This window comes from Onychostoma macrolepis, chromosome 17 (genome assembly GCF_012432095.1).
Source record: "Onychostoma macrolepis isolate SWU-2019 chromosome 17, ASM1243209v1, whole genome shotgun sequence".
Classification (NCBI taxonomy): domain Eukaryota; kingdom Metazoa; phylum Chordata; class Actinopteri; order Cypriniformes; family Cyprinidae; genus Onychostoma; species Onychostoma macrolepis.
The window spans coordinates 10,531,371-10,558,626 of record NC_081171.1 but is presented as its reverse complement, the minus strand read 5'-3'; the positions used below and the strand labels follow the sequence as shown (position 1 = coordinate 10,558,626).

The 27,256-nt window shown below is 37.3% G+C and overlaps 2 protein-coding genes across 3 annotated transcripts in view; both read left to right on the top strand.

Moving 5' to 3' along the window:
• Nucleotides 1–278: 278 nt before the first annotated feature.
• Nucleotides 279–19,268, top strand: actn2b (actinin, alpha 2b). Of its 2 annotated transcripts, XM_058749341.1 has the most exons (22): nt 279–573; nt 3,452–3,566; nt 3,886–4,005; nt 5,461–5,547; nt 5,750–5,837; nt 5,990–6,068; nt 8,033–8,114; nt 10,352–10,437; nt 10,517–10,609; nt 10,696–10,926; nt 11,452–11,599; nt 11,739–11,889; nt 13,240–13,348; nt 13,443–13,583; nt 14,166–14,348; nt 14,509–14,643; nt 14,738–14,917; nt 15,420–15,566; nt 16,083–16,160; nt 16,436–16,501; nt 17,372–17,530; nt 17,634–19,268. In XM_058749341.1, exons 1-22 carry the CDS (start codon nt 445–447, stop codon nt 17,790–17,792), a joined length of 2,766 nt encoding a protein of 921 aa, XP_058605324.1. In that variant the 5' UTR covers nt 279–444; the 3' UTR covers nt 17,793–19,268. The 2 variants fall into 2 exon arrangements, with proteins under 2 accessions (XP_058605324.1, XP_058605322.1); XM_058749339.1 differs by lacking the exon at nt 16,083–16,160.
• A 322-nt stretch (nt 19,269–19,590) lies between these two features.
• The window catches only part of ryr2b (ryanodine receptor 2b (cardiac)), a 63,441-nt gene continuing 55,775 nt past the window's right edge, over nt 19,591–27,256 (top strand). Inside the window, exons 1-19 of the mRNA XM_058749342.1 lie at nt 19,591–19,788; nt 21,602–21,718; nt 21,838–21,942; nt 22,037–22,111; nt 22,196–22,274; nt 22,406–22,518; nt 22,614–22,731; nt 23,296–23,392; nt 23,470–23,544; nt 23,646–23,802; nt 23,964–24,131; nt 24,588–24,709; nt 24,866–25,049; nt 25,151–25,286; nt 25,364–25,459; nt 25,566–25,684; nt 26,097–26,230; nt 26,414–26,655; nt 26,995–27,187. Of these exons, the coding sequence (XP_058605325.1) occupies nt 19,603–19,788; nt 21,602–21,718; nt 21,838–21,942; nt 22,037–22,111; nt 22,196–22,274; nt 22,406–22,518; nt 22,614–22,731; nt 23,296–23,392; nt 23,470–23,544; nt 23,646–23,802; nt 23,964–24,131; nt 24,588–24,709; nt 24,866–25,049; nt 25,151–25,286; nt 25,364–25,459; nt 25,566–25,684; nt 26,097–26,230; nt 26,414–26,655; nt 26,995–27,187 (2,516 nt within the window). The 5' untranslated portion in view covers nt 19,591–19,602. The remainder of the gene's footprint in view (nt 19,789–21,601; nt 21,719–21,837; nt 21,943–22,036; nt 22,112–22,195; nt 22,275–22,405; nt 22,519–22,613; nt 22,732–23,295; nt 23,393–23,469; nt 23,545–23,645; nt 23,803–23,963; nt 24,132–24,587; nt 24,710–24,865; nt 25,050–25,150; nt 25,287–25,363; nt 25,460–25,565; nt 25,685–26,096; nt 26,231–26,413; nt 26,656–26,994; nt 27,188–27,256) is intronic.

Below are 27,256 nucleotides of genomic sequence, written 5' to 3'. Positions count from 1 at the left end.
TTTAACAGAGCACAATTTTAAAAAATCAAAGCAACTTCTAGTTGAACCAAATTAAATTATGCAGTGAGGCTCGCTTAATTTGAAAAGATTTGTGTGATTTATATATATATATATATAATATTGAGAGTTTAGGAAGCTTTTAAGGTGACTACACTTGTTTAACGTAATGGAGAAGGTTGCTGATGTGTTACATTAACGTTGAAATAACGTTGACGTTCCGCGGGTGGAAGGAGAAGAGGTCATGTGACCCATCAGTACTAATTGACAGTCGCTCCTCTCATTGCTGTCACTGCTCGCGCTCTGCTGCCGCGAGACTGGAAACCAACACGAACGAACGAGAGAGAGACACCTGAGGCTCTGAAGAGTCCACTTACACCAAAAACTCAAGCTCAGAAGCAGATCATCACAAGTTACCCATCAAATAAGAGAATATAACGCTTGAAAATGATGAATCAGATCGAGCTTTCCGTTCCATATGATAATGGATATGAACCGGAAGACTACATGATCCAGGAGGAAGAATGGGACCGGGATTTACTGCTGGATCCAGCATGGGAAAAACAGCAACGGAAGGTAAGAAAGATTTGCGTTTATAGCCTATATTATAATTATATAATGATTTACAGATTGTTGAGTTAGAAATATTTAAGTTAAAGTTCAAACGTTAACTTTTCCAATGTGTATTTTTTTTAAATAGCCTATATTTTCTTATATTTTCTTTGATAGCCTATATTTTCATCTATGTAGCCTATGTGTGTAATTTAAGCTATGATTTAGCTTAGATTTAGCTATCAGTTGTTTGCAAAGGAATCCCGTCCCGTTATGGACTCTGTGGTCTGTCAGTGTCACGGAGGGGTCTGGAGCGCGCGCTGAGGATGGATGCAGCGGGTACCGAACTAACAATAGCGCAGCAGCGCGCGGCTCTGTGTGTCTGTTGCTGATATGATTGGAATGCGGACTGTCAACAGATGCTTCCAACACAGGATGACGTCCTTGGGATTAGAATGGATGCAGGGGCTAATTTTAACTCCACCACCAAAAGGCCTTATACTAGCTTAATCCGGTGTCCTTGACGGGGAATTCTTTTGTATGTATAAACAGCACCTTTATTTACTGTGTGGTCTATTATAGTGTTTTCAGATATGCACTGAATTGAAGTGGTCAGGCGCTTTACTGACATGTAGGCTACAATAACTGATTTTATATCAAACTCTAGATTTGGTGTAGGCTATAATATATTGCCTATATTTTTTTTTTTTAAAGAGTTTTTTTTTAGTTTTTATAGTCAGAGTAAACCAAAGAATTTCTAATGTGGGATTTTGTTTTGAGGGTCTCTAAACTGTCTTAAACAGGTGATCTCCTTAAATTCTCTTCTTTATCTGAACAATCTACAGCTTCAGTCTGATTATAGACTAGATCTACATAAGTGGACTTTCTCTCTCTTGCAGGCTCACTCTCACTAAAACCAATTCATTCATTTTCTAGCTGTATCAAAATTACAGCACTACTTTCACTCTGAACAATAAAACATGTACATTGATTGCCATGGCTTTCAATACTTTCAGAACAGATTTAGTCAATTTATGAGTATTTGACCTGTAATTTATTTATATTTTTTACATTCCCAACATGTTTGGTGATTACACTTACATATCAAACCACATATATTTGAGACAATTTTAGCAAAAACATAACACAACCTTAGTGATCTTTTTCTCAGTGCAGCCCAATTTAGTAAGTAAAAAAAGTTTAGTAAGGAAGTTAGTCTCCACCTGTGGTCTGCATATAGATCCTCTGTTAAATCTGGTTGGCTTAATAGAACATGATTGCTTGTCCAGGCCTAGTTGGGTGATAATAGTATTAATTTAGGCCTTAAACTGAACCTTACTGACTTTATTTATATTTAGCAGAGATCCTTTCTTACCGAAGTAACTTACAACATAGTTATTAATAGCAATGGCTCAAATGTTAGACGCAGATTAATATTGCTTGTTGATCTATGATGTTAGGGTCTAATCACTCTTTTTTTATTCTTCCAGAGACCATCGCCCCACGCAGGCATGTTTCTGCAGACACACCCTACAGTTTTGCAGAATGAATGAAATTCTTTCCTGTCCGATTAGACAACACAGCAATGTGATACACACGTTGTATTCACTGCATTCTCACTCATATCTCTCTTCTCAGTGTGAGCCTACTTCATCAGGTCTCTTATCAGAAACAGACTCTGTAGAGAGAGCTAAATTTACACTCTTACCTCGCAGGAATGCACTCTGGAGTCCACAGTAAAGCTTTCATCTGCCCAGCAATGACTGAACCTGCTTTGAGGGATTAAAAAGATGCTCCATTAAGTCTAAAAAATGGCCAAAGGGTAGCGGTGGATTTGAGAGTGCAACCTAATACAGATGTGGGCAGCAGTACAGCCACATTTTGTTCCATGAAGTGGTACCCAGCATTACTGGGTCATAACGTGTCCTTTAGATAATGTTTGTCCTTTAGATTAGATTTGCTTGTAATTTCAAGTCCAAATGAGAAAATTTTTGTGTATATATCCTTTTTTTTTGGCAAGCAGCACAGGTCATTCTGTAATTTGAGATTAGCCAGTCCCCATCTCTTTGTAAAACTGCACCTTTCAAAAATATGTGAACTTATTAACTTTAGTGGACAAATCTGGAATTAAGATGCTGATGTGTGGGAAGATGTTCCTAATTTTAAGTGCCCATATCCTTTAAAAGTGGTTCTGGAGAGCAATCAAAGGATGATGCAGAGGATGATATGCAGCAGCGGGGAGTTTCCAGCTTTGTAGCTTATTGTACATGTAGTTAAGTGCTGGTTATTTCTGGAGGATGAACTCAGTGTTCAACTCAAGTGTAGATGCTCATGTGTTCAGTGCAAGTGTGTGTTGGCTTTTTTTATAATGCCAATGCCATTCTATTGTCTCGTTGACTGATCTGATTACGCTTCCTGTTCATAGTTAGAATGTCTTTCAAAGATCATCGATTAAATAAAGTACAAGAATTGCAGAATCTCTGCTATATACAGTCATATGTTTTTCCCCATGTTTTTTCATACAGTGTTTGAGAGCTCGTTAAAGAACTACCAACTACCTCCTCTCTTGGCGTAGGCACAAGATAAGATTCATTTTGTTGGCGCAATCTTCTGCAGTTACCCAATGCAGTGAGGTTTTGACCTGAAAGTGGTGTCAAAGGCTTTCATTGCATCACAACAAACCTGTTAAGACTTAAATCTGGTCTAATCCCACACATTTGGCTTAGTAACTATGTTTTGTGCAAGGATTCAGCATTTGATGAATGTTGAGTGTAGGATACAAATGCCAATGACAAGGACTGTATAAGAGGATTTGCATGTTAGTGTGCATGACAGGTAGACACAGAGTGCCTATGTGAGGTTGGAGAACCGTATGTTGATGTATATTGTACTTGTTTCCCAGACGTTCACGGCCTGGTGTAACTCTCACCTGAGGAAAGCTGGGACACAGATTGAGAACATAGAGGAAGACTTCAGGAATGGCCTCAAACTAATGCTGCTGCTTGAAGTCATTTCAGGTAAATTCATTTCGAGTTCATTTGTATAGTGCTTTTCACAATGCATATTGTTTCAAAGAAGCTTGCATGCACGTTTCAATACTGCAATCAGAAAGTATTCTGTTATCAGTCAGAGATGAGTGTGTCAAAGTAAGATAATTGGTTAAGCAAACACAACGAAACATGGCAATAATTACAGCTTGTGTTCCTAATGATTACAATATAAGGATGATATTTGACAGTTTTGTATGTTCAAAGTAAACATGCTGAACTTCCTCAACAATATGTAATATCAGCTATATGCCAATTAAATTTTTCATGACACGTTGTATTTTGGCAGGTGAGAGGTTACCCAAGCCTGACAGAGGAAAGATGCGTTTTCACAAGATAGCCAATGTCAACAAAGCCCTTGATTTCATCACCAGTAAAGGAGTGAAACTGGTCTCCATTGGAGCTGAAGGTATGCTTTATTGCACAACTGTAGTGTTATTGTCACATGTGTGTTCCTGTTGTGTTCCTGTCTGACCTTATTTGGTAGTTCCTGTTCTTATTAGTTAATCATTGTTCGTTCTGTTTTACCTGTGTTTAATTATCCTGTGCATGTTAGTTCCTGTCTGTTGCTTAGTTCTTGGTCTGATCTACTTTGTTACTCGTTGTTTGATTTTGCTCCTGAGTTGGAATACCCTGCATTTTCAGTATTAAACTTGATTCAAGTGAAGTTTGAGACTCCTGAGTTCTCCCTTGCTCCAACGTTACGTGACAGAAGATCGGACCTTACAAGATGACAGCAGTTGAAGACAGGCTTTGGTGTCTGTGGCAGGGTGGTTGGGAGTTGGATAGGTATGTAGAGGAGTTCCTAGAGCTCTCTAACCAGGTGAGGTGGTTCGACAACGCACTTGGTGTCTGTCAGCTCACTCGTCGCCGGGACCCTCCACATACCCGGCCAAATGCTCCAACCACCCATCTCCTCCCAGCACCGTCTCTGTCCTCAGCCCAGAACCGCTGTCATCGGCCAAGTCAAGCCCGCCTTCCGTGGCTCACTCAAGCCCTCCAGTGTCGGCTCCAGCCCAAGAGCTCGCTCCAGTGTCGGCTCCAGCCCGCAACTCAGAGCTTATGGATATGGCATTACCCTCAGGTTTCTCTGCGCCTATCCTTCCTCCAGAGCCCGTTCCTCCAGAGCCCGTTCCTTCAGAGTGCCCCCCAGAATTCCTAATTTTCCCCAAGAAAATATTTTGGGGGGGCCATATGCCCGTGGCCATGGTGGCCGAGCCTGCAAAGGCCACGGAAGCTCCGCCATAGCTGCCCGAGGCCCCTGATCCGCCATGGCTCCCGGGTCTGCCTGATCTGCCCTCTGTGTCCCCGTCCTGCACCAGCCTCCAGGGCACCCACCCCCCTTCCCTGGTGGTACTGTGTCTCGTGCCGTCCGGGAGGGGGGGCAACCTGTCACATGTGTGTTCCCGTTGTGTTCCTGTCTGACCTTATTTGGTAGTTCCTGTTCTTATTAGTTAATCATTGTTCGTTCTGTTTCACCTGTGTTTAATTATCCTATGTATGTTAGTTCCTGTCTGTTCCTTAGTTCTTGGTCCGATCTACTTTACCTATTGTTTGATTTTGCTCCCGAGTTGGATTACGCTGTGTTTTCAGTATTAAACTTGATTCAAGTGAAGTTTGAGACTGCGTTCTCCCTTGCCTCCAACATTACGTGACAGTTACCTGGATTTCTGGGATTTTATAAATAAATAAATTGAATAAAGAAAGAAATTAGGGGATGCAGGTTATTAATTTTGCATGTCACATGGCATATTTAAAAATTTCATATTCTATACTTCCCAAAAAAAAAAAAAAAGTAATGTCATTTTAACTTGCTTAGCCCTTTATTTAACTGAGCAATGATTTTCCTGTCATATTTTTGCAGAAATTGTGGATGGAAATGTGAAAATGACTCTTGGAATGATCTGGACAATCATCCTTCGCTTTGCTATTCAGGATATCTCTGTTGAAGGTAAAGAAAACAAGCCCCAAATATAAAATGCCACACAACGTCTGCACAAATAAGAAAACTATTACTATTATTATTATTATTATTAATAATAATAATATCACATTTCACAACCCTTAGTAATTTGTTAATCATCTTATAGTAAATAACAACAATTAGATCAGTCATGTGTGAATTACATAATGATTCTTAAATCATCTTTCAGAAACTTCGGCTAAAGAAGGGCTTCTGCTGTGGTGTCAGAGGAAGACCGCTCCTTACAGGAATGTCAATGTTCAAAACTTTCATGTCAGGTGAGGTTCTTTATTGGGTGCAAAAAAAGCATTGAAAGATGATATCAAATGTTTTAATATGAGTAAAAACAGATACTCTATTATTTCCAGTTATATAGTTTCAGTTTTTGTTAATTCCAACATGGCCCTGATTCTCTCTCTCTCTGGTGAAGCTGGAAGGATGGCTTGGCGCTGTGCGCTCTCATCCACAGGCACAGGCCTGACCTCATTGACTACGCCAAACTCAACAAGGTCTCAAGTGTGACCCCAGATTAACCTTTGATCCTTTGGGACATTTGATCTAACAGTCCTATCACAGTTGTAAAATAACATGTCTGCCACAACATCCTGATGTTTCCTGTTGTTGATATCACTGCACAGATGGTGTGTGTTTACAGTATGTGTGTCTAACATCTTCATCACATTCAACAGTTTGTCACACTCCCACCCTCAAGAATCTAAGGACCTTCTCTAAAAACTAAAAGCTTGACTTTTAGTCTGTAGTAGATCCACATCTTTTTTATTGCATGTGCAATCAGAAATTTTTTGTGGCTTCAATAGCTGGAAAGATGGACTGGCCTTCTGTGCACTTATTCACAGACACAAACCAGAACTGATTGATTTTTATAATCTGGAGGTAGCACAAATGTTTATGCTATTGGATGTGATGTTTTCCATAATAAAATGAATTTAATAGATTAGGGGTGCTCAGTCCTACTGGACATCTAGCTGGACATCTAGTTTAGATCCTGTACTTGGAGAAAGCTATCTGTTAGCATTGCCATTCATCTCAGATTGCATCCAGAACAGTGCTCCAGGCAATTGAATTGTTAATTAACATTGAAAAAAGATGAAACAATACTTTGCCTGTGTTTATATTTCAGCCAGTAGTATCCCAATTGTCTATTTGTGTGTGCTATGTTTGTGCTTGTTACAGTAAACTTTTAGCTTATTGACATGCTAACCCTGTTAGAGTCAAATGTAAGAGTTGGCAAGAATTTTATGCTAGGTAGTGATTAAGACTTGATATAGTGATTATGTTTTGATTAGCGGGTTTCATGTATGTTTTATGGTTGGAGCTGAACTCTGCAGGAATGTTGTAGGAGCAGGATTGAGATTCTCTGTGAGATTGGAGTTTTGTTGATGGCAAATTTGCGTAGTTAGCTGATATAACAGCCATTACTCCAGTCTTTAGTGTCACATGATCCTTGAGAAATCATTTTATTATGCTGTTTTGGTGCTCAAGAAACATTTTTATTTATTTTTTTTACCTTACTGACCATATATACTTATACTGTATATAAGTTGTTATCATGGCAGTCAAGAGACAATCAGAGAAAGCTGGTCCATAACACGTTTTCTCAGAAGACCATTTGGGTTTACAATAATCCTGACCTGGAATAGAACTTGGAAAAGTGATCCACATACCAGGAGCACCAGAACTGTTTCTAAAAGATGCTTTCTCAGAATCCATATTAGAACTTATTGTGTCTAATGGCCCTTCAAAGTGGAATTGAAGCAGTTCTAGAAGCATGTTAGTTATTCCAGTGACATGTTAGATTTGATTTCTTTGCTCCCATCTTAGAATAGGGAATCATAAATGCATGAGCAGAATGAGACATTGTTTCCAGCCATGTTCCAAGTCGGTGTGAATGAGTGTATGTGTACTATGGTTTTAATTAGTTGGTTGGATCAGACCGCTGAAGATTAAGGATTTATTTAGCTTGTCAGGGTCAGCCGGTTCAACGGTGAGTGACTAAAAGACCCCTCACACACACACACAGACATTCCTATCCCTTTCAGCTGTCACTGACGGCTCCAGGTGAGCTTGAATGGGGTAATCCAGCGTTTAGCATGGACCCCGGTCCCAGTTTGGACACGAGCATCAGGAGGGTCCAGGACCCTCTGGATCCCCTGCAGCTGCTGATGTCCTGCAATACAGCTTTTTATTGACACAGAGAACAAAAGCTTGATCCCCATACTCTGCTTACACACACATATCCACAAATACAAGCATTTATCTAACTTTTATTTAACTTTTATTTTTTATTTAACTTTTTCTCTCTCCTCTAGTGGCACCTGAATACTGACACTCACTTTTGCATGGAAATAATTTTGATTTATTTTGATTTCGTTTTTTGGTGATATGTATTGTTTCTTATGCTTTATTTATTGGTGAAGCAGTATGCCTTTTCTCTCCTTTTGTCTTTATGCAGGATGATCCACTGGGTAATCTGAATTTGGCATTTGACATTGCTGAAAAACATCTGGACATCCCCAAAATGCTGGATGCAGAGGGTAAACGATAAGCATAGAAAATTCCACAATACTCCATATACCATTCCAACTGAATACAAAGCTTTCAGCCAGTGAAACATTGAAAATGTGTCTTTCTCAAAAATGTTATGGTGTCAGAAAGCTTGTGATATAAGACCTTAAGACACTATTGCCTAAAATGTGGCATCTAGAAAAACTCCCTCAGATTTATTTTGGTATGGAACCTTGGGAGGAACCAAGTTCTAAACTCATGTTCCTTCAAATAAAGCAGCAAAAACTAGATGCAAATTCTAAAGATGTCAAGCAACAAACATCCTATTTTTAACTTTATAATATTACAAAATATGGCTTTTGCTCCACAGTCCTAGTTAGCAGCAACATGCCAGATGAGAGGACAGTCTTGATGTACAGTGGGTACGGAAAGTATTCGGACCCCCTTACATTTTTCACTCTGTTATATTGCAGCCATTTGCTAAAATCATTTAAGTTCATTTTTTTTCCTCATTAATGTACACACAGCACCCCATATTGACAGAAAAACACAGAATTGTTGACATTTTGCAGATTTATTAAAAAGAAAACTGAAATATCACATGGTCCTAAGTATCCAGACCCTTTGCTCAGTATTTAGTAGAAGCACCCTTTTGATCTAATACAGCCATGAGTCTTTTTGGGAAAGATGCAACAAGTTTTTCACACCTGGATTTGGGAATCCTCTGCCATTCCTCCTTGCAGATCCTCTCCAGTTCTGTCAGGTTGGATGGTAAACGTTGGTGGACAGCCATTTTTAGGTCTCTCCAGAGATGCTCAATTGGGTTTAAGTCAGGGTTCTGACTGGGCCATTCAAGAACAGTCACGTAGTTGTTGTGAAGCCACTCCTTCATTATTTTAGCTGTGTGCTTAGGGTCATTGTCTTGTTGGAAGGTAAACCTTCGGCCCAGTCTGAGGTCCTGAGCACTCTGGAGAAGGTTTTCGTCCAGGATATCCCTGTACTTGGCCGCATTTATCTTTCCCTCGATTGCAACCAGTCGTCCTGTCCCTGCAGCTGAAAAACACCCCCACAGCATGATGCTGCCACCACCATGCTTCACTGTTGGGACTGTATTGGGCAGGTGATGAGCAGTGCCTGGTTTTCTCCACACATACCGCTTAGAATTAAGGCCAAAAAGTTCTATCTTGGTCTCATTAGACCAGAGAATCTTATTTCTCACCATCTTGGAGTCCTCCATGCGGGCTTTCATGTGTCTTGCACTGAGGAGAGGCTTCCGTCGGGCCACTCTGCCATAAAGCCCCGACTGGTGGAGCGCTGCAGTGATGGTTCACTTTCTACAACTTTCTTCCATCTCCCGACTGCATCTCTGGAGCTCAGCCACAGTGATCTTTGGGTTCTTCTTTACCTCTCTCACCAAGGCTCTTCTCCCCCGATAGCTCAGTTTGGCCGGACGGCCAGCTCTAGGAAGGGTTCTGGTCGTCCCAAACGTCTTCCATTTAAGGATTATGGAGGCCACTGTGCTCTTAGGAACCTTAAGTGCAGCAGAAATTTTTTTGTAACCTTTGCCAGATCTGTGCCTTGCCACAATACTGTCTCTGAGCTCTTCAGGCAGTTCCTTTGACCTCATGATTCTCATTTGCTCTGACATGCACTGTGAGCTGTAAGGTCTTATATAGACAGGTGTGTGGCTTTCCTAATCAAATCCAATCAGTATAAATCAAACACAACTGGACTCAAATGAAGGTGTAGAACCATCTCAAGGATGATCAGAAGAAATGGACAGCACCTGAGTTAAATATATGAGTGTCACAGCAAAGGGTCTGAATACTTAGGACCATGGGATATTTCAGTTTTTCTTTTTTAATAAATCTGCAAAAATGTCAACAATTCTGTGTTTTTCTGTCAATAAGGGGTGCTGTGTGTACATTAATGAGGAAAAAAATGAACTTAAATGATTTTAGCAAATGGCTGCAATATAACAAAGAGTGAAAAATTTAAGGGGGTCTGAATACTTTCCGTACCCACTGTATATCTTCTGTTTTTATAACACCTTTGCAGAGGCTCAGAAGGTACATCTGATCCCTGAGCACATTCTAGAAGTGTTAGAAATATAGCTATGTCTGAGTGTACAGCCCCTTCTGTCCACGTAGGCGTATCCTCATTTTCCACTTTAGCAGATGAACATGACTTGTGTTTTCTTCCCTTGCACTTTATTTCCACCTTAACTTTATGTAGTTGTCCCTTAGCTCATCTCCTCTCCCTGCAGACATCCTGAACACCCCAAAGCCTGATGAGCGAGCTATTATGACATATGTGTCCTGCTTCTACCATGCCTTTGCTGGAGCTGAACAGGTAGATGTGCTAGATTGAGCAGCTCAACTATCTTTCTATCCATCTCTACCTTCGTTCTTACTGTGTTTCTCTCCCTCAGGCTGAAACTGCTGCTAACAGGATCTGTAAGGTGCTGGGAGTGAATCAGGAAAATGAGAAGTTGATGGAGGATTATGAAAGACTGGCTAGTGAGGTCAGGAGAAATAAACACACGTCAGATACATTCCACACACTGCACACAGACACATATTACACACAAATATTCCCTGTACTCTCTAGCTGCTGGAGTGGATCAGACGTACCATTCCCTGGCTGGAGAATCGCGTGCCGGAGAAGACCATGTCAGAGATGCAGCGGAAGCTGGAAGATTTCCGAGATTACCGCAGGATGCACAAACCTCCCAAAGTGCAGGAGAAGTGTCAACTGGAGATCAGCTTCAACACCCTGCAGACTAAACTCCGCATCAGCAACCGGCCTGCATTTATGCCTTCTGAGGGCAAGATGGTTTCGGTGAGAGTTTGACCCACACATACGCACACATGACAAACCTTAGATGCAACTACTTTGCTTATTTATTGATTGATTTATTTTTCAAATGTATTTATTTAATAGGTTTTTATTTTAATATGTATTTTTGTTATTTTATATTTTATTTTGTTTATTTTTGTATTTATTTATTTATTTATTTATTATTAACATTTAAATTTAAATTTTAATATGCATTTTATATAATCTTATTAGTTTTATTTAAATAGTTTTTATATTAAAATGTATTATATATTTATTTTATTGTTATTTTTATGTTGACATCTATTGAATTATTATTTATTTATTTATTTTGTTGTTATTTTAATTTTAATTTTATTTATCTAACTAGCTATTTTGGGAGGCATTTTTCAGCAAATTATTCCCCAAAATATATAGTTTTATAAGTATATGGCTTACATACACATATAAACCAGCAAGGTGAACATGTTCACAGCTTCTCATTGGTTTCATAGTTGATGTTTTTTTGGTATGTGTTTGTCTGTTTAGGACATAGCGAGTGCGTGGCAGGGGCTGGAACAGGTAGAGAAGGGCTATGAGGAATGGCTGCTGACAGAAATCAGGAGACTGGAAAGATTGGACCATCTAGCAGAGAAATTCAGACAAAAAGCTACCAACCATGAGACCTGGGCTGCAGGTGAGTCCTGAGTATGAAGTGGTGTCATCAATAAAATATCACCATTCTGCACTTGCATACAAATGAACTGTAAGCCACTTTGGATAAGAAAGTCCACTAAATGATGCTTAATATATGTTTTACGTGTGTTTTGCAATAGGTAAGGAGGAGATGCTGACCCAGAAGGACTACGAGTCAGCATCTTTAATGGAAGTCCGAGCTTTGCTGAGGAAACATGAGGCATTTGAGAGTGACCTTTCAGCCCACCAGGACAGAGTCGAGCAGATCGCTGCTATAGCTCAGGAGCTCAAGTATGACCTATTAGATTTAATGTCTTCGAAAATACTTTGTACTACCTTTTTTGCTGATCTTCATTTCATTTAGCTGTTTGAATGTAAACTTTGATATGTACATCACCATTCAAAAGCTTGGGGTCAGTAATATACATTTTTTTAATTAAGACATTTATTCAGCAAGGATGTATTAAATTGATCAAAAGTGACAGTAAAGACTTTTAGATTATTACAAAAATGTATTGAAATAAATGTTCATCAAAGTATCACAGTTTCCACAAATATATTAAGCAGCACAACTCTTTCAACATTGGTAATAATAAGCATATTAGAATGATTTCTAAAAAATCAGGTGAGAGTGGATTGGAGTAATGGCTGCTGAATATTCAGCAAGAATATATTACATTTTAAAATATATTGCAATGAAAACAAGCATTTCAAATTAATAATAGTTCACAGTATTTCTGTTTTTATTGTATTTTGATCAAATAAATGCAGCCTTGGTGAGCGTAAGAGATATTTGAAATAATCTTACCAGCATCAAATATTTGAATGGTGGTGCACAAGTACTTTGTCCTTGTAACTAACCTGTCAGTTTCTCATCCCCTTACAGGGTCTTAATAGCTTCATATCTCTCACACTACTTATCCATAGCTAGACATCCATATACACGCACCATGCTTGCAGCATACTTTGACGGTTGAATCGCTGACTTTCTATTTTAACATTCATTATCTCCCTGCAGGCTTGGTGTGTGTGTGTGTGTGTGCGCACGCGCATGTATTTAGTAAGTGACTGACAGCTTTTGACCTTTCTGTTATCTCAGTAAGTACAGGGTGATATTACTAATAATCTATGGAGCATGCTAATGTTAATTTAGACACAAAAAGCAAAGGAAGGAAATGTAGATAGCCATAACAACAGTCTTAGAGGTACAGAATCAAAAACCGTCTTCTTTCTTCAAATACGTAGAGAGAGGGTGGAAAATGCTCATGAAAAAACTAAATTGTCAGATGGTCTACATCAGGAGTCATCAAACTTGATCCTGGAGGGCTGGTTTCCTGCAGAGTTGCCTCAACACACCTGCCTGGAAGTTTCAAGTATACCTAGTAAGACCTTGATTAGCTGTTTCAAGTGTTTAATTAGGGTTGGAGCTAAACTCTGCAGGACACCGGCCCTCCAGGACCGAGTCTGGAGAACCCTGGTCTACATAAAAAGAAAATGATACAAAAGTCTAGAATATTCCCGCATCAATGCAAAGTTAGTGAGTACTACATCTATCAACCACTAGAGGGGGACGGACTCAATGGCAAATGCAACATTTTGACCTAAAGTCTTTTCTTTAATCTTCTGTTTATCTTTTTAAAGTGAGTTGGACTATCATGATGTTGCATCAGTGAATCAAAGGTGTCAAAGTATTTGTGACCTCTGGGACCAACTGGGTACACTCACTCAGAAACGCAGAGAGGCTTTGGAGGTATGCTGTCTGTCTCCTAACCGGTTTTGTCTAGAAAATTGTTGTTAAATCAAAGTATTAAAAGGTTTGAATTTGAAGTGTTTAATTTCTGCAGAGGACAGAGAAACTTTTGGAGACAGTGGAGCAGTTGTTTCTGGAATATGCAAAGAGATCTGCTCCCTTTAATAACTGGATGGAGGGAGCCATGGAAGACTTACAGGATATGTTCATAGTGCACACCATTGAAGAGGTCCAGGTACACATGACTCACATGCTTATGTTGTCAAACAGACTAGCTCCCAGCTGTCAAATATGTATTACTTTCTGACTTTTTCTAAGATTTTTTTTCATGTTTTTGAAAGAAGTCCCTAATGCGCACCAAGGATGCATTTATTTTATATAAAAATTCAGCACAAATAGTAATAATGTAAAATATTATTAAAATTTAATAACCGTGTTTTCTGTTTTAATATACTTTAAAATGAATTTTATTCCTGTGGTGGCAAAGCTGAATTTAAGGAGCCAGTACTCCAGTCTTCAGTGTCACATGATCCTTCAGAATCAGTCTAATAATCTGATTTGGTGCTCAAACATTTCTTATCAATGAAAAAAACAATATTGCTTAACATTTTTGTGGGAACCACAAAGTTCCAAAGAACAGCATTTATTTGAAATAGAAATATTTTGGAACAATGTAAAAGTCTTTACTGCCATTTTGATTACTTTAATGCATCCTTTCTTAATAAGTATTAATTTCTTTTAAAAAAGTCCTATACTGACCTCAAACTTTGAATGGTAGTGTGTGTATATATAAAAACAAGTTTTCCATTGTATTTAGACTCTGATAGCTGCTCACGAGCAGTTTAAGGCCACACTTCCTGAGGCGGATGCAGAAAGGCAGGCGATCCTGGGCATTCAGCAGGAAGTCCTGAAGATCTTCCAGAATTATGGCATTCGTGGAGACCTCACCAACCCCTATAGCACCATAACTACAGAAGAGATTGCCATCAAGTGGGACAAGGTCAAACACGCAATCCTCAGACCTTGGTTCTGTTCCATTACTGCACAGAAAATCTAGAACTCCAGTCTGTTAATATCTAATTCTAAGCCATTCTAAACAATTCCTGTGATCTTCAATACAAAATCATAATCATGGTAATGATGTGTGTTTGTGTATTCAGGTGAAGAAGCTGGTTCCCCAGCGTGACAGTGCACTGCAGGAGGAGTTAGCGCAACAGCATGCTAACGAAAGGCTCAGACGCCAATTTGCTGCCCAAGCCAACCTCATTGGACCCTGGATACAGGCCAGGATGGAGGTGAGTTGCTTCAGCCATCACCTGTGCCAAAGTGATAGACCTACATAAGACATGTTCTTTTATCTGTCTATCTATCTATCTATCTATCTATCAGGAAATTGGTCATTGTTCTATGGCGATGGGTGGGACTCTTGAGGATCAGATGACGCAGCTGAAGCAGTATGAGCATGTGATCGTCAGCTATAAACCCAACATTGACAGACTGGAGGGAGATCACCAACTCATCCAGGAGTCACTTATCTTTGACAACAAACATACTAACTACACTATGGAGGTACACACACACACTTTTTTTTTTCAGCAAGGATGCATTAAGTTGATCAAAAGTGACAAAGACATTTTAGAATATTATAAAAGATTTTCATTTCAAATAAATGCTGTTCTTTTGAAATTCAAACAATGTGATTTCCACAAAAGTATTAAGAAGCACAACTGTTTTTAACACTGGTAATAATAAGACCTGTTTCTTAAGCACCAAATCAGCATATTTGAATGATTTCTGAAGAATCATGTGACACTGAAGACTGGAGTAATGACTGCTTAAAAATCAGCTTTGCCATCACAAGAATAAATTACATCTGAAAATGTATTAAAATAGAAAGCATTTATATTAAATTGTAATAATATTTCACACTGCTACTGTTTTTACTGTATTTTTGATCAAATAAATGCAACCTTGGTGAGCATAAGAGACTTCTTTCAAAAACATTTTAAAAAACTTTGTACATTAAAATGTATATAACAAATCATGAACCGTATTTCTCTTTCCTCTGCAGCATATTCGTGTTGGCTGGGAGCTCCTTTTGACTACGATTGCTCGCACTATTAATGAAATTGAGACTCAAATTCTGACACGTGATGCAAAGGGCATCAGCCAGGGGCAGATGAATGAATACCGATCCTCTTTCAACCATTTTGATCGGGTGCTGTACTCAGCCTTTGTGTACTCTAACTACTTGCCTGTTTCCTTGTAGAATGGATGCTATACTAATCATCATTAAACCATACTAACTAAACTGAACCCTTTTCCACTTTGACTGAGCATTATACAAACATCTGTAAGTCTCTCTTATTTCAGCTGAGACGCATTCATTTCATATTTGAACTGTTATGTCTTGCCTTCACTTCTTCAGAGGCATCGCAGTGCAAGAGTGGTGATTATCTTTCCATTCATTTAGTGGAACACTTTTAGTTTGACATGAGATCATTTTCCATATTTAGTACGTCTAAAATCAGATGTGAAATAGATGCAATTTGTTCTAAAATCAAAGTTAAATGACAGAGTTAAATGGCAATAATTTGAATAAAATGTTGAATATAGCACTCATACTTTATTAAGAAATTTTGTGCTGTTTTATCTATTTTTATGAATCACCTTTTACTTCATTTCTGCTCACATTCTGTGCATGTTTTTGTGTGCTGTGGGAACTTGCTCTGAGGAGGAGAGGGGTAAACTCAGGACTGATGAGTTTAAAGCATGCCTGATCAGTCTTGGGCATTTAGGAAGTGACAAACGGGTACTAACCAACATGACCTCTAACCTTTGACCCTAATGTGTAGTTCTTTGCATAGATTTATACATATGAATTCCCTGGGCAGCAGTATATAGTTCTAATGTACCTCTCTTGTGTTTTTTTTTTTTTTTCTGTTTGTGGTTGTGTGCTGTCTCTTTGTGTGTGTTTCTGTGTTAGATGCTGTCTCTTTCCCTACTCCACATTGCTTTATTATTCCGACCATGTCACCGCGTGACCCACACACTGTCGATCTTTGTCCTTTAACCTTTCCCATGCAGAAGAAGAATGGGGCGATGGATTCTGACGACTTTAGGGCCTGTCTGATCTCGATGGGTTATGATCTGGTAGGACCTTAAATAGGGTTCACTGATTACGAACCAAAAAAAAAAAAAAAAACCTTTCTTAACCAAATTTAAAAAACAAAACAAACAAAAACATTTTTTGTTTTCCAGTATAAATATCTAGGCAAAATACATGTTTTTGTATTTTTATTATTATTATTTTGCTCAGTTAATTTTGATTTAATTTTAATTTAAAGATAAAATCTAATAAAATTGTGTTTATAATTAAGTTAATTCTCAAAACAAGAAACTATTTTGCCACTGGTTTTAGAAAATAAACTTAATTTAAAATCTAAAATTATATAATAAAATGTTTTATTAAGCATAATGAATATATTTTCTTAAAACAAGTCTCATTATGTTTATTTATTTATTTTATTATTATTATTTTGCTATTTTTTTTAACTTTTTTATCATTATTTTATGTGAGTGGCATTTTTTAAAGATGAAATCTAATAGCATTTTGTGAAGTTCATGTTCAATACAAGAAACAACTACTTGCCTAATTATAATTAATTATATATATATATATATATATATATATATATATATATATATGTGTGTGTATAATATTAAAAGGATATTTATTATATATAATATATATATTATATAAAATTATAAATTAAAATATTATGTTAAGTACAGTGGATATATTTTCTTAAAACATATCTCATTGTATACAGTGTTGTTTGGCAAATACATTTATTTAGTTTTACAGATTTTTTTTTTCTCCCGAGAAAAATACAGATTATATATCTGATGTATGTATATATGTATATGTTAAAAAAATGTGCGTGTATATGTATATATTTATTTAGATATTTCATTTAATTTAAATGCTATAAATGTTTGTATTTGTGTTTTTTTTTTCAGGGTGAGGTGGAGTTTGCTCGGATCATGATGCTGGTTGATCCAAACGCTTCAGGCGTTGTGTCATTCCAGTCTTTCATTGACTTCATGACAAGAGAGACAGCGGACACAGACACAGCTGAACAGGTCATCGCTTCCTTCAGGATCCTCGCCACAGACAAGGTGTGTGTGTGTGTGTTGTTTATCGATTTTCTTCAGAAAAGTCATATATATCTGAGAAATTCTTTCCATATTCCTTATCTGTTGTTTATTGTGTCTTGTGCAGCCATATATTTTGGCAGATGAGTTGAGACGAGAGCTTCCTCCAGACCAGGCAGAGTACTGCATCAGCAGGATGCCCCCATACACCGGCCCCGGGGCCCTGCCTGGAGCCCTGGACTACACTGCCTTCTCCACTGCCCTCTACGGAGAGAGTGACCTTTAACTCTCTCAACAGCTCTGACCTTTTATAATCCCATCTCAGATCAGCAGCCTCAAGAAATGAAAACATGACAAATAAACACAATGAGCACAATATCAGTTTTTAGTCTCAGTTGATGTATTTTGCTAGATGATTGATATGAAATGTTGAAGTCAATACACACGGAATGCAGTTTGGAAATGAAAAGAATGCAATTAATAAGGTAAAAAGAACATTTATCTGTAGCAGTCCAAAAAAGTTGTGAATTTTAGATTCACTTTCTCATAAATTGTTCAAGTCAAGGCATAGGAAAATATTTTAATGTCTTTCATGTAGACTATTATATTAGAGAAAATTTACAAAGATTTTGTCACGTGAAATGCATTAAAATCAGTAATTACACTAAATTCAGAATGAAATACTTTTAAGTACATTATAGGTTTTATGCATTTTACTCTTGATCTTTTCCAATCGCACTTTTCCAGAATGAAATCTATTTTGTGCAGTAGTGTTAAACCCACAGTATGTAAGATTTTGCACATTTGAATTATCCCCTAATGAGATTCACCTAACCACTGCTTTTCTTATTTTTGCTCTGGTACTGTAGTGTCCCTGGTTAAAGAATTTTTAGATATTTTGGCTGGAAACAAAACAAAAAATCTAAGCAAGAAAAGCATTTTTTGCAGTGATCTATCTGACTCACTGACAAAGATAGCCTCTTTCCAGCTTATATAAACTGTTAATGTATATGAAATCAGGCACTGCTAGACTTTTGAGTTGAGCTACTGTTCATGTGGCTTTTTTAAATCAAGAAGGATTTTCTAGACAAGTAAAAACTATTGTCTTGTTTTCAGAAAAAACAAGTAAAAATGAAGTGAGTTTTTGCTTGAAACAAGCAAAATAATCTGCCAATAGGGTAAGCAAAATAATCTTGTTTTCTGTTTGAAATAAGATTATTTAGCTTGTTCTAAAATCCTTCTTGAATTAAGAATTTTTAGATATTTTGGCTGGAAACAAGACAACAAATCTAAGTAAGATAAGCATTTTTTGCAGTGATAAGGGCACCAGCTGTTTATTTGGTTGTACATGACGTTTTAAATATTGCGAATGCTTTTTGTCAATCTATGTACTACTACAGGGCTTGTCAAATAAAGAAAGCAAAAAACAGAAATCATTATGAGTTAAATACTAAATTTACAGTTGTGGGTAAAAGTATGTGAACCCTTTGGAATGACATACAAACAGCCTGTTTAACACACAAGCAATTGTTTTCTTGTCTGTATTAAACACAGCATGCAAACCATTCAGAGAAGAGTTGCAAAGTATGTGATTTATATAAGTCACACTAGTTCAGTGTACAGTGTCAATTTTTTAACCTGTCAAATCAGTTTTAACATGAAAGAAGGGATTTGTGAATGTCTGCTGTTGAATTATATGAACAAGAAAGCCAAATGTGTGTTTTACAGTGACATAAATGAAATAAACCTTACTTATGAAAAGGCCAAGTCTCTGCTTTTTTTATTGAATGTTTTGAAGAAAGTGTAATTAACATATTGTAGGCCTAAAATATGTATTCATGTATGCATAATAGAGTATTTTGTATAATATAGCATGCATTACTTGTTTTTACTTGTCTAAAATACAAGTTTTTACTTGTATAAAATATCGACAGTAAATTCATTATTAATTGCATGTTGATTTTATTTGATGCTTTTGTTTGTTTTCTTCTTTTCTTTATTTTTGCCTTGCTTGCTTGCTTTCTCCACTGTAACTTGCCTAATATGGAAAAGCCCTTTCCCACTTTAACTTTATCAGATCTCAGCAGCATTATCTCATGATGGGTGGTATCGTGGTCTCTCTGTCCCGGGATGAGTTCAGCACCTGCGGCTGGGTGAAAAGAGCTCTTCAGTCTTCTGGTTTTTACACACAGGTCCCTCAACAGATCAGATCCAAAGTCCGGCTACATAGTCTGAACATGGATATAGGAGAAGCGGAAGATGAAATACAGTTTCTGCGAACTGTAAGTAAAATGGACTGCATTAAAATACAAATTTGAATGCAATTAATAATATCTTGACTATTTCTTTATGCTGAACTGCATTAACTTCAGTAAAAAAGGGCTGATCATTAAACTGCAATTAGATTTGTTATTAGATACATAAATATTAGACGCTAACAGATGGGTTACAAAAGAATATAATTGAAACATTTTTGGCCATGCATATGGATCCACAGTCATGTTTCCAGCATCCGTGAAATTTAGATCTGCACCACAGACATGAAAAGTGTTATTTAGTAATTTCATACTGTGAGAAATGCTCATATTGTAACTGTGTATGTATCATTAATTGTTGGATCTATGGTTTTATGTATGTGGTTTTATTTGTATTTACAGTGTTTGAATTAACATTTAAGAGAGTTTGACCCATATCACTGGTGTCTATTTTTACTTTGTGTTATCAGTAACAGAGGAACTGGAGAGTCTGTTGGATGTGTGAGCTATTCACTCTCAGCTCCATATCTCCAAAACAGAGATAAACGGGATGCTGTGCTCTCTCTTTCTCACACACATACAGTACACACTTCCACTGATTCACTGTATGTATTTTAGCACATGCGTTTGTAACAGTATCATGCTGTAAATCATTCATTGTTTGACGTTGTGTTAAATCTAGGCTTTAGAAGTGACATAAATGGTTGAATACGTGTGGTTGTGTGTGTGAGACCTACAGGGTCAGGGAAACTCATATGACAAGCTGGAGGTGCTGGAATTCTCTATTCACTGACTGATAAGTCAGTCCTAAGTATTCAGTCCTTATAAGGCTACACTGCACTTATGACACAGAAACACTGCTATTGTCCACACTGTAAGAGCAGCAATTACACATCATCTAGCATGTGGGGCTTTTCAAATCACAAATATTGAAAAAAAAAAAAAAAAAGGATTGCATTATTTAGTCAATAACATTACTGATTGTGATTTTTATCAGATTTTTGTTCATTGTCGATATCATTGAGGTTTGTGTGTTTAGTTTTGAGGTGTATGTGCCTTTATACAATCCTGTCCTATTCAATGTAATGATGACTTTGCACCATGTTAAAAATTTTCAAATGAAAATTGAATAATTCATCATTTTGCCTTGACAGTAATTTATTGGCTGAATAGAATATTTTACATTTAACAAATGTGACCCTGGACCACAAAACTTTAGTCTTAAGTGTCAATTTTTCGAAATTGAGATTTATACATCATCTGAAAGCTGAATAAATAAGCTTTCCATTGATGTATGGTTTGTTAGGATCTGACAATATTTGGCCGAGATATAACTATTTGAAAATCTGAAATCTGAGGGTGCAAAAAAAAAAAAAAAAAAAATTGAGAAAATCGCCTTCAAAGTTGTCCAAATGAAGTTCTTAGCAATGCATATGACTAATCAAAAATGAAGTTTTTATATATTTACGGTAAGAAATTTACAAAATATCTTCATGGAAGACGGAACAATGATTTTTGGCATAAAAGAAAAATCTATAATTTTGACCCATACAATGAATTTTTGGCTATTGCTACAAATATACCCCAGCGACTGAAGACTGGTTTTGTGGTCCAGGGTCACAAATGAGCATCATGAAAGTCCTGTTACTGAGGTCAGTTAATCAATTCTCAGTGTTTCATATTGCCTTGAATTTTTTACAATTTGACATTTTTTATCCCAGTGTAATTCAGATATTTAAAATAAAATAAAATAAATAAATACAGTTCATATAATAGTAAAAAATATAATAGTATCATTTTCAACTTGTTCCATTTGTCATAATGAGAATGTGTTTTTCAGAGGGATGAGCTGGTACTGAGGTGTTGCTCATCAGGCCCTCATCAGCAGAAACTGTGTTTAGCTGCAGAAGGTTTCGGTGACCGGTTGTGTTATCTTGAGTTCACCTCCAACTCAAAGGTGAGATGCGCATTTTGCTTATTAACATTTTTAAACAAAGTTATTAATCCGTGTGTAAGAACAGTCTACTGTGTGTGTGCCTTATTATACGTCTGAAAAACCTTTCCTCTTGCTTACAGAATGTTCCTGCAGACCTTTCTGTGTGTGTGTTTGTTCTTGACCAGTGTCTGTCGGTCCGAGCGCTGCAGGAGATGCTGGCCAACCATGAAGACCAGTGTTCAGGGGTGGGTAATGTAGCCAAAGGTGTATTCATGTTGTAAACAAATGATAAAATGTGTGCCAAACACTGTAAAATATCACAGAGTGGTTTTGTTTCAGTCACGTGAGGCAGCTGGGCGTCGTACTCTGCTCTATGGCCAGACGGTTCTCTTTCGACATGTCTACAGCGACATGGTAAAACCAGTCTTGATTTTACCTTGTTATTGCCATGCTGGGACTATGATGTTTTAACTTTAAACCTCTTCTGTCTTGTTTTAGTATCTTTGCTGTCTGTCCACATCAGGACTCTCTTCTGACAAGCTGGCTTTTGATGTTGGTTTGCAGGAGGACACAAAGGGTAAGTTCATATTCCCCCCGTGTAGTGTGAAATATGCATGTGATTGTTTTAATCTTCTGCTACGAATCCATGTTTGATAAAGACTAGGGCTGCCATATTATTGGTGTCATGATGGTTTTGTATGGATTCAGGTGAGGTGTGTTGGTGGACGGTTCACCCTGCCTCGAAACAGAGGTCAGAGGGTGAGAAAGTCAGAGTGGGTGATGATCTCATCTTAGTCAGTGTTTCCTGTGAGAGATACCTAGTGAGTAAATCCATTCGTTCGTTCACCTGGTTATTTATTTATATGTTTGTGTATCAGTATTTTTATTCAGTGTGATGACTTGGCTCTCTTTCTAGCGTGTGTCGTGGAGTAACGGTGAAGGTAATGACAACGGCATTGGCCGGGTGGATGCTGCTTTCCAGCAGACACTGTGGAGTGTGGCTCTTGTTTCTACTCAGACTGCAGAGACGCAGGGTAGATGACCAATCACACGTTATCAATCATATATTTGTTTAGTGTCTGTAGAGCTTACTGGCTGATTTTCATGTTTTGTGACTCAGAATTAAAGATACAAAAGCTGTCACTGGGGCGGTACCTTTTCAAAAGGTACACTTTTGTACCTATTAGGTTCAAATATGTGCACTTTAAGTACTAATATGTACCTTTAGGTACAAACATGTACCTTTTGAAAAGGTACCGCCCCAGTGACAGCTTTTGTACCTTTATTTCTGAGAGTGTACATTGCATAAACAATTATGCAGTTTTTGTGACCATATGTTTTTAGATATATTTCAAAATGGACAAACAAAAATTTCTAGATACAAATATATATTTTAAATATATATAGACAATTAAAAAAAAATTTTAATTTAAATTTGTTTCAACAGTGTATATATTTCTATACATTATATATATATATATATATATATATATATGGGTGCATTGTTAATACAATATCTATAATAGACAATAAAAACAGTTATAGTTATTTTTGTAATATTTTATAATGTAATATTTTTGTTTGATTTTGACCTGTAGGTCATGTGAGAGGAGGGGATACCGTGCGTCTGCTACACGGACACACAGATGAATGTCTGACCATTCCTGCAGCAGAACACAGACGGGAGGAACACAGGTCAGAGAGGTCACATAACTGATTGAATTACATACTGTATATTACATTTTTTCACCATTTCCCTTCTTTTCCTCCAGATCTGTCCATTTTGAGGGGGGCTCGGTATCTCTTCAGGCTCGATCGTTATGGAGGCTTGAAACGTTACATGTTGCGTAGGTATTCCTCCAGTTAGTTAGTGTATGACAGTTAGACAAACGTATATATTTATTCCTTCTGTATTGGTCAGATCACAGTAGTGAAAGGTTGTTTGCAGGTGGAGCGGCAGCCACACACACTGGGGTCAGCCTTTCCGTCTTCGCCACCTTTCCACGGGCTTATACCTGGGTCTGACTCATGATCGGGGACTACAGCTGGTGGAGAGAGAAAGAGCTGATGTTAAATGTACTGCGTTCTGTCTCCGTGCATCAAAGGTTGGATAATATCAGCTATAAACACGACAGATAAACCACATTTTTGATTATATTTATAGTCTGCATCATCATTTTCCTGTCTACACTTTCTTTTAAAGTGTGGTGTGGTAATAAATTTTGATTATGATTAATACAAACGTTATTCTTTCTGTATTTTATAGGAAGAGAGCCAGGAGAGCACACACTTTAAGAGGAGAGATGGCATGGGTGCACCTGAGATCAGATATGGAGACTCTCTCTGCTTCATTCAGCACGTTGACACAAGGCTTTGGCTCACATATCAGACCACTGACTCCAAGAGACAGAAGGAAAGTGTGCCACAGAGACAGGTAAACTTGTGTAAATGAACAAAATAAGGCCTAATATCATACTAGATAAGAACACTTACAATACAGAGCATCAGAAATCATTCTAATATGCTCATTTGATGCTCAAGATACATTTCTTATGGCATTATCAATGTTGAAAACATTGTGGTGCTTAATTTGATGAATTAGGATTCCTTGATGAATAGAAATTTCATAAGAGCAGCATTTTTTTCTGAAATAATGTTCTTTTGTAATCAATTTTAAAATTACTTAATTTATAAATATATTTACTGTCACTTTTGATCAATTTAAAAAATAAAAATCTTACTGACCCCAAAATATATGAAAGGTAGTGGACATTAGACAGTTCTAGTATACTCAGGAACTGCAAGTTAATAAGCCAAAACAACTTCCTTTTTATTCCGTCTATATGAATTTTGGTTAAAATAATTAAAGGGAAGTGGTTCTCTCTCATAGGCTGTTTTGCAAGCAGAAGGTCACATGGATGATGGAATCACCCTCTCTCGCTCTCAGAGGGAGGAGTCACGAGCTGCATGTTTAATTCGAAGCTCCACCCTTCTCTTCTCAAAATTCATTAGGTAAATATTGAAAATAGTAGAGTGGTAGCAGATGAAATAATATGTGCTTATCAGCTTTGCTTGAGCATTTAGATTTCCAAATGGTTTTAAAAGGTCAAAATGTGTTCAAAGAAGCACATTTATGTTTCGTAATGATTTTTCTTCACTTCACTAAAGGAGATTAGATGATGTCAGCCCGAAGGAAAACATCACTGATGTGGATCTTCCAGTTGAGATGGTCCGTCTGACCCTCCAGGATTTGCTTGGTTATTTTCAATGTCCTGAAATGGGGCAGGACCATGAGGTCAGACAGGCAGATATTAGAGCACTGAAGAACAGACAAAATCTCTTTCAAGATGAGGTAATACCTGCGGCGTATGAGAAACTCATATATCTTGCTACACACTGCAATAATATGTGAACTGTTTACTTTTTTATTCTGCTTCATTGTGCTTTTCACAGGGTATAATCACTCTGGTGCTGGACTGCATCGATCACTTGCATGTGTACAATAGTGCCACTCATTTTGCAGAGGCTGCTGGGAAAGAGGCAGGAGAGTCTTGGGAAATTATCCTGAACTCTTTTTATGAGCTGCTAGGTATAGGATGACTCATGTTTAAAAGATTTATAATTCAGGTTTAGCTTTTATTGACAAATTTTCTATTTTCCCTGCAGCTGCCCTAATCAGGGGTAATCGAAATAACTGTGCCCACTTTTCTGGTTCCTTGGACTGGCTGGTCAGCAGACTGGAGAGGCTGGAGGCTTCGTCTGGTAGATGTTTTGCAAAATTGTTTAGCTCGTATTGTTACTAGAATAAGTCTAGAGTCTAGACATTGTTTTAATGCATCACCCTCTAATTTGTTACTTTTGTTTTTAGGAATATTGGAAGTGTTACATTGTGTTTTAGTAGAAAGTCCTGAAGCTTTGAATGTTGTTAAGGAAAGTCACATAAAATCTGTCATCTCACTTCTGGACAAACATGGAAGGAACCATAAGGTAACATTTACAGCACCAGGGTCTGCATTTATTTGATCAAAAATGAAACAGTGTGAAATAATTTTATAATTACTGTAAATGTAACACACCTGTAATATATAAATATATATTTTTAATGAATATACATGTATTCCTGTGACAGCCATTACGTCAGTCTTCAGTGTCACATGATCCTTCAAAATCATTCTAATATGATGTTTTGGTTCTCAAAAATAATTATTATTATAATGATGTTAAAAAAAGTTGCTTAGCTGCTTAATATTTTTTGTGAAAACCATTACATTTTTTTTAGGATTTTCTTATTTGAAATAGATAATATTGTCACATTTTAAATGCCTTTACTGTTACTTCTAATTATTTTTCAAAAGTGTATTTTTTCTTTCTTTCTTTTATTTTATTTTTGCATCTGCAGATCTTGGATGTGTTGTGTTCACTCTGTGTGTGTCATGGCATGGCCGTCCGCTCTAATCAGCATTTGATTTGTGACACACTGCTGCCAGAAAGAGACCTGCTGCTGCAGACAAGACTTGTTAACCAAGTTTTCAGGTGATTTGTTATTAACTCTCACACCACAAAATAATAGTGAAAGGCACATTTAGAGATAATAATTAGCACATCTAAAAATATTCTTTCAGTCTGTCATAATATAGAAATTGACCAGCTATGAGTATAAATGTAAAAAAAAAAAAAACCTACAGAACATTCTTATTATTTTTTTTTTCTGTTTAGTGTACGTCCAAACATCTTCCTGTGTGCAAGAGATGACTGTGCCCAATACAAGAAGTGGTATTATGAGGTTGTAGTTGAGAAGGCAGAGCCTTTTGTGACAGCAGAGCCTACTCACCTACGAGTGGGTTGGGCCAACACTGAAGGGTACCGTCCCTCCCCCGCAGGGGGTCACGGCTGGGGGTCAAACGGTGTAGGAGATGACCTCTGCTCTTATGGCTTTGATGGACTCCAGCTCTGGACAGGTAAGATGGAGACTAAGCACATGCACTACAGTTCTTTTTTTTTTTGAAAGATATCCAGCAAGAATGTGTTAAATTGCTCAAAAATAAAAGTTTCTATTGAACTGTTTTCAACATTGATTATAATGAGAAATATTAAGCATAAAAGAATGACTTCTGAAGGATCATGTGACACTTAGAAATGTGAACTCCAGAAATGGTTGCTAAAAATTCAGCTTTGCCATCACAGGAATAAATACAATTTTACAATATATTACAATAGAAAACAGTCATTTTAAATTGTAATAATATTTTTAATCAAATAAACGTGAACTCCAAACACTATTGTTTATTCTTTCCTAGGAGGTGTAGGTCGGAGGGTCACCTCACCCAATCAGCACTTGCTAAGGGAGGATGATGTCATTAGTTGTTGTCTTGACCTTAGTGCAACCTGCATCTCGTTCCGGGTCAATGGACAGCCCGTTCAAGGCATGCTGGAGAACTTCAGTGTGGATGGGCTGCTGTTTCCAGCCATCAGTTTCTCAGCTGGAGTGCAGTGAGTCACCTTTGAATGGATTTTGATTTTGCATGTTGTGTTACTTGTACATCTGTACATCCTAAAACA